Source organism: Columba livia, chromosome Z (assembly GCF_036013475.1).
Source record: "Columba livia isolate bColLiv1 breed racing homer chromosome Z, bColLiv1.pat.W.v2, whole genome shotgun sequence".
NCBI classification, from domain to species: domain Eukaryota; kingdom Metazoa; phylum Chordata; class Aves; order Columbiformes; family Columbidae; genus Columba; species Columba livia.
The window spans coordinates 23,356,459-23,368,689 of NC_088642.1; the positions used below are offsets into that span (position 1 = coordinate 23,356,459).

General features: G+C 42.2%; 1 protein-coding gene across 1 annotated transcript in view; it reads right to left on the minus strand.

Annotated features, from left to right (window-relative positions):
- OXCT1 (3-oxoacid CoA-transferase 1) overlaps positions 1-12,095 on the minus strand; it is an 88,784-nt gene extending 76,689 nt beyond the window's left edge. The window contains exons 1-3 of the mRNA XM_065047616.1: positions 11,853-12,095; positions 8,895-9,003; positions 5,220-5,310 (exon numbers count right to left, since the gene is read on the minus strand). Of these exons, the coding sequence (XP_064903688.1) occupies positions 5,220-5,310; positions 8,895-9,003; positions 11,853-11,936 (284 nt within the window). The 5' untranslated portion in view covers positions 11,937-12,095. The remainder of the gene's footprint in view (positions 1-5,219; positions 5,311-8,894; positions 9,004-11,852) is intronic.
- Between the last annotated feature and the right edge of the window lie 136 nt (positions 12,096-12,231).

A 12,231-nucleotide genomic window follows, 5' to 3' on the forward strand; every position in this document is an offset into this window, starting at 1 on the left:
GATCACCTGGTCAGATTTTCAGGGATTGCAGTCTCACAGTATGACCAATTCAACAGCTGCAATAAAGCAACTGATTAGATTCTTTACGATGAGTGGAGATGATTAAAAAAATATAAACTGCCTCAAATCATCAACTTAATAATGAAAATATCTTATAAACCTTGCCTGATCAGCTCTCGGAACCAAGAGATTGTCAAATTCATGCCATTAAAACCACACGACACCTTATACGGTGTGAAAAAGCTTATCAACTTTCTGTGAATTTGGAATGCAACTTCTATCTGACAGTATTTTTAAATATCTTTTAATAAACATAAGTAATATAAATATATATAAGTAAATATAACATATATAGAAAAGTAATAATAAGCATGGAAATAAACCGTAAGAGTCACATACACAAGAACAAACAAGGAGTCTGTGGCAAAGATGGCAGACACGTTTTGTTTGTAACAGAAGCATACTATTCAAAGCAATGACTGAAAAATGAGATAAACTTAAACATACATAACATTTATTAATCCTGCCTTAAATTCAAGATATTTAGGAATATAAGAATACATTTTATGCTTTAGTAAATGAGGTGCATTAATTTTACCATTGCACCTGTGCCATAGAGCAGTGCTAATCTCAAGGTTTGGCAACTGCAAATAGCCCATTAGAAAAACAAAGGTATTATGTTGAACAGAACTAAATAAGTGAGCTCAGGCATCATGACCAACAGTTCAAATATTTATTGCAAAGCTATTTTCTCTTTACTAACGCATTACATGAGCAGAGAGACCAAAGGTTCAAAAAGCTGATAATGTCTTTTAAGCAGTCTGAACTTGTGATAATCTGACAGCATGCTCCCTATCTCCTTTTAGATGATCAGACAGGTAATTAGTAATTAAGATATTAAGTGTGACTGCTCTATTTTTACCATAAGTGAAATCCTACTGTTCAACTCTATTGCATTAAAAAAGAATGCATACTTAAGTTTCAAAAGCAGACAGCCCAGAGGGAAGTAGTTCATGCAAGTCTGATGATGTGTGCAAGTAGCACAAGTAATAGACTGTATTTTCACCAAATACAAATTCAGCCTATTGAGGTGATAGAGACAGAACAAAAGTGTTGATCTCAGAATGCGATTAAATGAAAATTAGTTATTCTTTTCATTGAGAAAAATAATTTAAAATAATAATTTGGTACCAATTTCTTAAACTTTCTTTTTAAATATTTGGCTATGTTGACAAGAACATAGCTTTTCTTGCAACACAGATCCTGAAACAAGAGATCTGACAATCTGCATTAGGGAAGTCTTAGCATAAGCTGACCTGAAACGCCTAAGTCCACTGTAACTTGAAATCAATGCAACAAGACAAGACAAAGTCATAAGAAGAGGAAAAAACAGTCATGTGTAATAACGCATTGTATACTAATCACAACTATGTTGGGAATTTACTAAACCAAAGTTTAAAATAAGGACCTACTGACACATGTGGAGCAAGCCAAATTTACAAAATAATGCAGAAAAAATATGATAAAATGGATTTTAGTAGCTTACTGAGTCAGAATCCTCTAAATTCAAAGGGCTTATAATAACGCGGTGTAAAGGAAATATTTAAAATATGAACAATGCAGGCAAAATTAGTTATAAGGGAAGGTGTGAGAGGCTGCATTTTAGAAGCACACGCACCCACCGTGCTATCTTTCACTATCTCCCTGGTTCACAAGCTTCAGTTTCCCCTGCAGCAAGTTGTGTAAATACCAGAGATACTGGATATTTGTACTGCTTCCCTTTCAAACACTTTGCCTTGCTTGGTTTGGCAAAAGAGTAACTACTCTTAAAGGCGCCGTTTCATTAGCCAGCAGACAGTGTACACGCTAGCAGAACGCACAGCAACAGCCACTAAGTTTAGCAGTATGATGTTTCTAACTAGGGTACCTAAAAGCATCCCATAAACTACTGTACCATGGCCTTTCAAAGGCCAAAACAAGGACTTTACCTGCCAACAACTACATGATTTGAACATGGATTTGCAGAAGTAATTTCCTCCTGCAAATACACTGTAGCACAAAACAGCAGTGTGTGAAGTTGTGAATATCCTACTCCTTTAAAGTTGTTTCTAGACACTGCCAAGCATTTCTAGGCTTTGCTGAACCTTCTTTCCAGCTAATAGAGAGCTGGTGAGAACATTTTGGGACTTCCTACTTACTGCTTGCAGCTGGATGTAAGTGAAGTACTGTCTCCATTGCTGCTATTTTAGTTACAAGCAGATAGCTCTGTAACACGTTTTGTGGTTCACGCATATTGAAAGACATGTGACTTAATCCATCGTTCTCCAGAATAGGCTGTCTGTCTACATACTTGGCTCCTTCCCTGCTCCAATTACAAGTAGCCAGCTAAACCCACTGCAGGATGAGAAAACCTAACCACAACTAATTACCTCCTGTTTGCTGGAAGAGCTGGAGGGAGAAAAGAAAGCAGCTGCAGTCAGGAAGATGAAATGCAGCAGGGTATCAACTGCAGCACAACCAAAGGTGCCAAAGCAAAACACACTGAACCAGAGGCATCTTGGAAAGTGGCAAATTACTCATCCCCTGACATCTCGAGATTACAGGAACAATTCACCTTTTGAATACTTTGCTGCAGGTTATACAACTGTTGTACTACTTCAGTTTTAAAGTCAATTTATTAACATTGAAATACTTGATAATATCACTATACTTTTTGGCATGGTATTAGAAGATGCTTAATGGTAGCAATGGCTGTAATGAGGATTCTGACCTTATTAATTATGACCTCTGTGACTTAATCTGGTTCTCAAATCCTAAAGAACTACAGCAGGCTGAGTTCCATATAATAGTAATACAATAAATAAAAACAATAGATTAGACTACATTTTATTACTAATTTAATTTCAAAATAAATTATACTGTTCACCATGACAGCAAAACCAGGATTTTTACAAACTAGACTTTATGAAAAACCTAGATTCCCCCTGGCATTTTCAAAGCACCACACTGTTCTGTGAGGAGCTTACCAAACTTCCAAGAACGTTCCCAGAAAACTAGTTTCAAGGAAAAATGAATTAAGGTTTGCTTTCCCACCAGCAACCAATTGTTTTACAGATTTTACTCCAGCCTCAAAATCCAAAGAATTTCCAGGAAAGTTAGCATTATTTCAAGGAAAATTAATTCTAAGAAAATGTCAGCTTCTCCATTCTGTCCCACAATGCTTCTCTTCATTTTTCCTCACTTTCCTCCCAGAAGCATCTGTGCAATGTCTTTATCTACATCATGTGCATCATTCAGAAATAAGACTACAAGAAAATAGAATGATCTCTAAGTGATTGTTCTTTCCACTGAAAATGGTCTTGTTCCATTCTCTCTCCTTGTTACCATACAGCAGAAATTGTTTCCCACGTAAGTCTGAGTTTGACTGTATATGTGTCAAATACAAATATAAATCATATCTGTTTTCCAACGAATGTGCAATTGCAAGCATGAAGCACTGAACAAAATAAAGATCAACACATTGTGATCTTCAGCCTCAGAAGCCTGGACTATATATATAGAGGAAATGAATCTGTGGGTTTTGAATGGTGTTCTGATTTCAAATTGAGTTAAATGCAGACAGGTTAAAATCAAAACAGACTATATACAAATCTATGGACGAAGTATATGGGAGGTGTAATGATACAGCTGAAAATAGCACAAGCATTATAAGATAAATCCCACCTAAATTCACTTCTTTGGCAAGGCTGGACGAATTGAGAGAACAGGGTTTTACATCTATTTTCATTTTGTGTGAAGAACAACATTCTTTATACCTAAACAACCTTTCTGGTTTACTTAAACTTGTCTCTCTTTTATTCTAATGTAGGTACAGAAGAAAACAGTTTCCTGGTTTGTTCGTGTTTTTTTTCCCCTAAAGATCTTATTCTGCAATTGGATAAAGGTCGAGCTTCTACAGAACAGATGGCAGACTTTACAACCCAAGGAAAGGGCTCATAATTGCAAGCATTAATTAAGTTCCATGAAAACAATAAAATATTCTCAGTACTCTTTCATCACAAATGCAGCATTCAAAGGAAAAACAAGTTCACAGAAATATAATAACACTGATATTACAACTTGCTGAAAGTATGCACAATTATAAAACTAAACAAACAAAAAAGAATGCTCACAAACTATATTCCTTACCAACTGGGTTGTGTAACCTCAGTACATCTAGCCATGAGAAGACTTTTTTCACAAGTGAATAGAGTTTAGGATGACCTCCCTAATCAAAGAAAATTTGCTAAAGAAAGTACAATGCCACCAGCAGACATCAGTCTTCCAATATTCTTTAAATCTATAGTGAACTAAATTACACTGGAATTATTATGTTGCTGAAGGTGACATTTAATAGAATAAGTAACTGAACCAAGGTTAGGGCCACCTGCAGATGCTAGTCATCCAACAACACTGCAAAGAACAGAACACCATTCTTATTGACCAGTCATACAAGTCATTATATTATGCATATCAATATTTTCATTTAATTTCATTTCTGTTTTATCAATGCACTGCAACAGAAGTGGCTGTAGTTATTTCCCTATATGAAGATCATTAGGTATTGTGGAGTCTACTACAATGAACAGTTTGTGTAAAAATTAGCACAAATTAGAAGACAAGAAATCATATGTAAAATAATTATTCTTATTGTCAACCCCATATGAAATTCTCAAATGGGCAAACATTAAAAAAAAAAAAATTCCAAGACCCACTGAAGAGGCTCTCCATTCTTTCATCATAAATATTCTCCACTGCCATTGTATTGTTTGGGGTTTTAGTTAACAGAATTACAAAAAGAATGTCAGAAAGCATCAAATGTAGGTTAAAAAAATCCCTATACGGAAATTCACACACATACAAAAAATCACTGATATTACATTTAAAGCATCTAAGTCAGAGTTTTCAGTTACAGACAACCAGTTGTACGTATATAAATATACATAACTGCCATGTTCTAAACCAGTGACAACTGCTTCTTGACAAAGCCAAGTATACACACAGTATTGTACTTTCTGGGCTCGTTCAGAAAAATAACACTTTCAAGAAAAGCTGTATGGTTAATATGAAAATTCTTATGATGAAGAGTAAGATTTTTTCATATATATATATATCAGCCTTTCCACATGAACAGAATATTTAATCTGTACTTACTGAATGACAGACATATGAATACATACCCTGCATTGTTACTGACTGCTGTTAATTCCTTTACTCCAGTCTTCAGCAAACCCCCAATGAGGTTTTCAGGAATCCCACACAATCCAAAACCTACACAAAACAGAACAAAATTGAATATGTAACAAGTGTTTGAAAGAACACTGTTTAATCCGAGTCTGAGAATGCGCACTGTTTAATTAAAAATCTTTTCTGCGTAGAACAAGCTCCTTAGTTGACTAAATAAACCAACACTTCTGGAAAGAGTTGCATACTAGTACTGGAATCTCCCAGTCACTAGATGCTTCCCAGTTTGGACGAAAGCCATTTTACCATCAGAGATGCTCACATACAAAAGGCCTTTGCAAAAGGACTCCAGGACCCTGGCTCTCCTGATGTGTATCATAATCACTGTACTCATTATTCCTCCTTCTCTGTCTACCAACTAACCTTCACTCCTTTGCTGCAGATAATAAAGTCAAACAGAAGAAGCAAGGAGTTCTGGCACACAGCTCAGCTTATAATTAGGTGATAAAAATCTGGGAATCTTAACACTCTCTGGGAAATGTGTAACTGGAGTACAGTAACCTGGATCTCCACCCAGGCTGAGGTGCCTCACATTCCTATGCAACTCCATTATGCAACAACCCAGTATGCCTAAAATTAAATACCATGCCACATTTGAGACGTCTAAGTCTCAGGCCAGGCTCCAACACTACAACACTCCCGAGGGATGTGGGACAGGCAAATAGTAAAGTCAGGACCCTGGATTTTAAGAAAGCCAACTTCCACTTCTTCAAGGAGTTAGTCAACAGGATCCCCTGGGAAACTGCCCTCAGGAACAAGGGAGCAGAACAGAGCTGGCAGATCTTGAAGGACACTTTCCATCGAGCACAAGAGCTTTCAATCACCAGATATAAGAAATCAGAACAGAAAGGCAGGAGGCCAGCATGGCTAAGTCAAGACTTGCTGGTCAAACTAAAGGGCAAGAAGGAAATGCACAGGCAGTGGAAGCAGGGACAAGTGTCCTGGGAAGAGCATGACACTGACTGGTTGTGCAGAGATGGGCTCAGGAAGGCCAAGGCACAGCTGGAGCTGAACTTGCCAAGGGACACAAAGAGTAACAAGAAGGGCATGTGCAGGTGTGCTAACCAGAAAAGGAAGGTCAAAGAAAGGGCACTCCCCCAATGAACATGACTGGCAAACTGGTAACAATGGACAAGGAGGAGGCTGAGGAACTCAACAAACTTTTTTGTCTCAGTATTCACTGGCAAGCTCTCTTCCCCCACCTCACTAGTGGATGGACCTCAAGGCAGAGACTGGGTAAGTAAAGTCCTTCCCACTGTAAGAGCAGATCAGATTCATGACCACTTAAGGAATCTGAACATACATAAGTCTATGGGACCTGATGAGGTGAATCGCAAAGTCCTGAAGGAATTGGTTGATGTTGCTGTCAATCCACTCTCCATGATATTTGAGAAGTCGTGGCAGTCAGGTGAAGTCCCTGGTGACTGGAAAAAGGGAAACATCATACCAATTTTTATAAAGGGTAGAAAGGAGGGCCCCAGAAACTATCGACCTGTCAGCCTCCCCTCTGTGTCTGGGAAGACCGTGGAGCAGATCCTTCCACAAGCTATGCTAAGGCACATGGAGGACAGGGAGGTGATTCGAGACAGTCAGCACACCTTCACTGAGGGCAAGTCCTGCCTGACCCACATAGTGGCCTTCTCTGATGGAGTGACTACATCAGTGGACAAGGGAAGGACTACAGGAAGGCTGTCTATCTGGACTTCTGTAAGGCCTTTGACAAGAGTCCCTCACAATATTATTTTCTCTAAATTGGAGAGGTATGGATTTGACGTGTGGACTGCTTGGTGGATAAGAAATTGGCTGAATGGTCACATCCAGAGGGTTGTGGTCAATGGTTCAATGTCTGGATGGACACTGCTGACAACGGATGTCCACAGGGGGTCTATACTAGGACAAGTACTGTTTAATATCTTCATCAATGACATTGGGATTGAGAGTACCCCCAGCAAGTTTGCAGATGACAACAAGCTGAGTGGTGCAGTTGACACACCTGAGGGACGATATGTCATCCAGAGGGACTTGAACAAGCTTGAGAAGTGGGCCCATGTAAACCTCAGGAAGTTTAACAAGGACAAGTGCAAGATCCTGGACCTGAGTTGGGGCAACCCCTCATATCAGTACAAGCTGGGGGATGAAGGGATTGAGAGCAGCCCTGCTGAGAAGTACTTGGGGGTGCTAGTGAATGAAAGATTGGACATGAGCTGGCAATGTGCGCTTGCAGCCCAGAAGCCCAATGGTATCTTGGGCTGCATCAAAAGGAGCATGGCCAGCAGGTTGAGGGAGGTGATTCTGTCCTTCTGCTCCACTCTGGTGAGACCCCACCTGGAGTCCTGTGTCCAGCTCTGGAGCCCTCGGCACAGGAAAGACATGGACCTGTTGGAGAGGCCAGAGAAGGCCATGAAAATGATCAGAGGGCTGGAACATGTCTGCTGTGTGGACAGGCTGAGAGAGTTGGGGTTATTCAGGCTGGAGAAGAGAAGGCTCCAGTAACACCTTATTGCTGCCTTTCAGTACTTAAAAGGGGCCTATAGGAAAGTTGGGGACAGACTTTTTAGCAGGGCCTGTTGTGACAGAACAAGGGGTAATTGTTTTAAACTAAAGGAGGAGAGATTCAACCTAGATATAATGGAGAAATTTTTAACAGTGAGGGTCGTAAAATATTGGCCCAGGTTGCCCAGAGAAGTGGCAGATGTCCCATCCCTGGAGACATTCAAGGCCAGGCTGGACGGGGCTCTGAACAACCTGATCTGGTTGAAGATGTCCCTGCTCATTGCAGGGGGGCTGGACGAGATGAGCTTTGAAGGTCCCTTCCAACCCAAACTATTATATGATTCTACGAACTACAAGCATTTCCTTCCTGACCACTTAGCCTCAGGTCTTCTTTTGTTCCAACAGAAACAAAAAATACAATAATCCTTCCTAGAAGACATTTTGCCTCATTACACATCTCCAGCGAGGTTTCCCATGTTTTATAACATTACTTTCATTACTTCTTCAGTACTGAAAATGGCTTATAATCTACCAAACAGAGAGATGACTCTTCTTTAGATTGAACAGCATGAAACTGCAAAATCATCTAGAATATTCAAAAGCTCAAGCCACAGTGAAAGTGAGTATGACACATCTTCTTGACTCTTCTGGAAATGCTTCACGTAACCACTTAGTGCAACATAGATTAGTATTATCTTCACTTCCTACAGCCAGGAACAGGTTAGGCAACTTCTTCAAGGTCACAGAGACCCAGCAAGTAGGCAGATAAAGAATATAGAGAATGCTACCATAAAAATAATCAAACCAAATTTTATTTCTTCACCATCTGAAATAACAATGCCCAAGTTGGTACAAGTAAAGTCTAACACTTCACTAATAGGGAAAAAAAAGATAATGATTTTTCTGAGATTTTTTCCCTCCCCTAAGAAACAAACTTGAATTTTCTCATGGAAAGAGTCTGCCCCTCATTAGCAGAGTATGAAATCACTTGTTTAAAATATGGTCACAAGTATACGGACTCTCAAATTAGTTAATATTAAAGGAAACACCATAAACCAGTAAAAAGTATCTCATTAACAGAACATGTGATTGCATCCGTAAAGAATTTAAATATTTACCACCAACAAGTATAGTTGCTCCATTGGGTATATCTTTTACAGCTTCAACAGGATCAGTATAAAATTTGGTGTTGTGATGACAGCTGGTAGAAAAAAAGCATCCAGAAATCTGGAACATTGAAAGAAACAAGTGAATGAACATAGAGCATTATAAAGTAACTTTATAACGATGATCATGCCTCTGGCTAGGTAAGGGTGAAAACATCTTAAAAAAAAAAAAAAAAGATATTGCTACTGTAAACACTATACTTTGTGGGGGAGGGGAGAGAAGGGTTCAGGTCTCCATAACAAGGACTCTATTGTCTCTCTACCCTCCACATCAGCCATATTTTATGACATTCATAAGTATTATGAAGGCTTTAGGCTTAATATGAGCTGCATCGATTTGACAATATCCAAACAGATTTTCAATTTCTTAATTCCATCCTAAACTGCAGACATATTGTTACTTATTCTGAACAGATTCACAAATGTGATTCCTCAGCACAAGTTAGACCAACTCAAAGACTGCTCTAACCTATATATTGCTACTTGCAGTTTCAAAGATATCCAGACACTAAACATAACCAGAAACTGCCGAAGCAGGGAGCCAACACCAGCATAAAATTTGAGTAGAGGCCAAGGAACAATATGAAGTATGTTGCTGTGCTGGCAGTATAGTAAACAGGTACTCCCTTCAACAGAGTGAACCTTCCCCCAGCTTCCTAATACAGTCTTGGAGCTCTTTGTATTGTTGAGCAACAGCCCAGAATCTGGGGGACTCACAAGAACTGATGAAATAGGGAGGGCAAGAGGGAAACCAATACGAACTCTACTCCCAAATCTAGACTTTACAGTACAAAGCCATTATACTGCAAACATTATAACATTCCATTACATTCTTGGGTCACAGCTATCCTAACCTTTCTTTTTCTTCTTCTTCTCTAAATATTTTCCACTAATACTATCATGCATTAATACTTATCAAGTACTGTCAAGGCACCAGGAGCAATTGACTTTTAAGTCAGTACAATGACACCGTCTCCATAAATTGAGATAAAATACTGCCTACTGACGTTTCCACTCTAATTTGATAGTAGAAGTGAAAAATATACTGGGAAAGAGGGATAAGAATGAGTGAATAAATAATAAACAAGCTAATCAACACACGTTCTAAAGACAACAGCCTAATTCTTTCCTAAAGAGCTGACTTAAGATCCAGTAACAACCAGGGAAGTAATTTTTGGCTCAGTTTCAAGATTACATAAGCAGCCTTCTTTATAAAATTAAGTCTGCAAGAGTTTTATACTGAATATTGAGAAAACCTTTCTTAATGGAATCTTACGTGCTTCTCAGTGGAAACAGTGATGTTCCTCTGCTTTGATGGGCTCAAAAAAAATATCAGTACATGCATCATGAGGAACAGTGTCAACTGGGAAAGACTAAAAGACCCTTCGCCACACTCAATTATACCATGACTATTTATTTCAGGAATATATTTTCATAGTGACAATAAGACTGCAAAGAGCACCTCTTCTGGTTGCATTCAGTAGGCAAGTGACAAAATGAGTATTAAGTGCTGGCAGCCTCAGGAGCCCCAGCAAAACAGGTCTGCAAGTAGGCACGAGGGCCAGGGCTGGAGGGTGGCCAGGCCACTGGCATGTCCCTACACCCACACAGAGGAAAATATTTTCAGGAGGCCACATGACACCTTTTCCTTAATCTTCCCAACTGCCTGTAACAGTGAGGAAGAACAGAGCAGCACATATTACATGTGTTTATTCCCAGGCTGAATGTCCCAAATGAGGGTATCTGCCTCTCTATACTAAAGATGTTCTTTTCAGTCCCTTTCACTCCCACTCTGCTATTTGAGAGCAAAGGGCTTTCAGGGAGCTGAGGTGCCCAGGATCACCCACTCGCCCCTGCACACCTGGCCAGCAAGCTAAGACCTCAGGAGGTGGCTGCAACTCCGGCAGCCCAGGTTTAAGAGAGAAGTAACCTGGAGACAGATGTGCTCCTAGAATAATCAACAAAATCCAAGTAAATTTTATAGAAGAGCAAAATATAACTTAGCAAAACGACAACTGAAAATGCTGTAATTATTTGTTCATACAGACACCAGAAAGAGTAAACACAGGAACTAGAAGGAGACTAGATGAGGTGTTTCAATTAAAATAAGAAAAGCCACAGAAGCAACTCCAGCTTCAGAAATAAAAAAATAACTCAGCTATCGTTACACGTGGGCTGGAAACCATTAGATCAGTGAGTTTTGGCAGAAGCTTCCCCCAGGAAGAGCAGAACAAGTAGGCGAGCTAGCTGCACAGCTCAACTCCACGCGTTTACGAATGGCAACATTCGGCGGGGCTGACAGGGCTCTGCTGTCCGGCCCGGGCTCTGCCCGCCCGCGGCGGCAGCCGACCCCAGCAACGACCGGCCTAGGGGGAGCAGGACTGAAATACACAGTAGCACACTGTAACTGCGCCGCGATGTCAAACACAGGGAAAATTAAAAAAAAAAAAAAATCAACCTCAAAGCCCAACCTTCGATCCCGGTCACCCAAGGGCACCGCATCCCACCCCGGGGCGGGGGCCAGGCCTGTCCCGGGGGCCTGCTCTGCCGCAGCGCCCGCGGGCCTCGCTCGTGGCAAAGCCGACGGAGCAACGTTAGATAAAAACAAAGCCCATCGCTTCCACAGGGACGCGGGCAGCGTCGCTTTCGGGCTGCAGGGCGGCCGCACGCCCCCGCGGGCCCGGCCCCGCACGACTCCCCCGCCCGCGAGAGGTGTCGACCCGCGACGGCCGGGAGGGCGGCCCCGCCACGGCGGGCACCCTCGCCAAGGTCACCGCAACCGGGGCGGGCGCGGCGGCGAAGGCCCGACGGGCGAGGGAACGCGGAGGGGGCGCGGGCATCCGGCGGGGCCGCCCGGTGTGGAGGAGCGCGGCCGACATGGGGTCCGGCTGTCTCACCGCCCCGCCTTACCTCAGCTCCGGCGGCCCGCGTCCGCGCGGCGGGAAGGAGGATGCGGCGGCCGAGCGGCTGCAGGAGGAATTTGAACGCCGCCATCTTCGCGCTGTGCGGCTGTCTGAGCGGGGAGCGGACGGGCGGCGGGCTGGGCCGGGACGGCGGGTGCTGCTGTCGGACGCCGGGCCGGGCGAGCGGGAAGGCGCAGGGCGGCGAATCCCGCGGGCGGAGGGAGGGTGAGGGGCTCGGCCCTGACGTCCACTGACGTCGGTTGCGCCCGAGGCGGGGCCGCCGCCGCCGGGGAGCCGGTAACGGACGGGCTCGGTGGCGGCAGTTCCTGCGCAGGCGGCGGCATCCCGGGCCGTGAGACAGCCGTGAAGGCCCCGAGCCGGGCGCT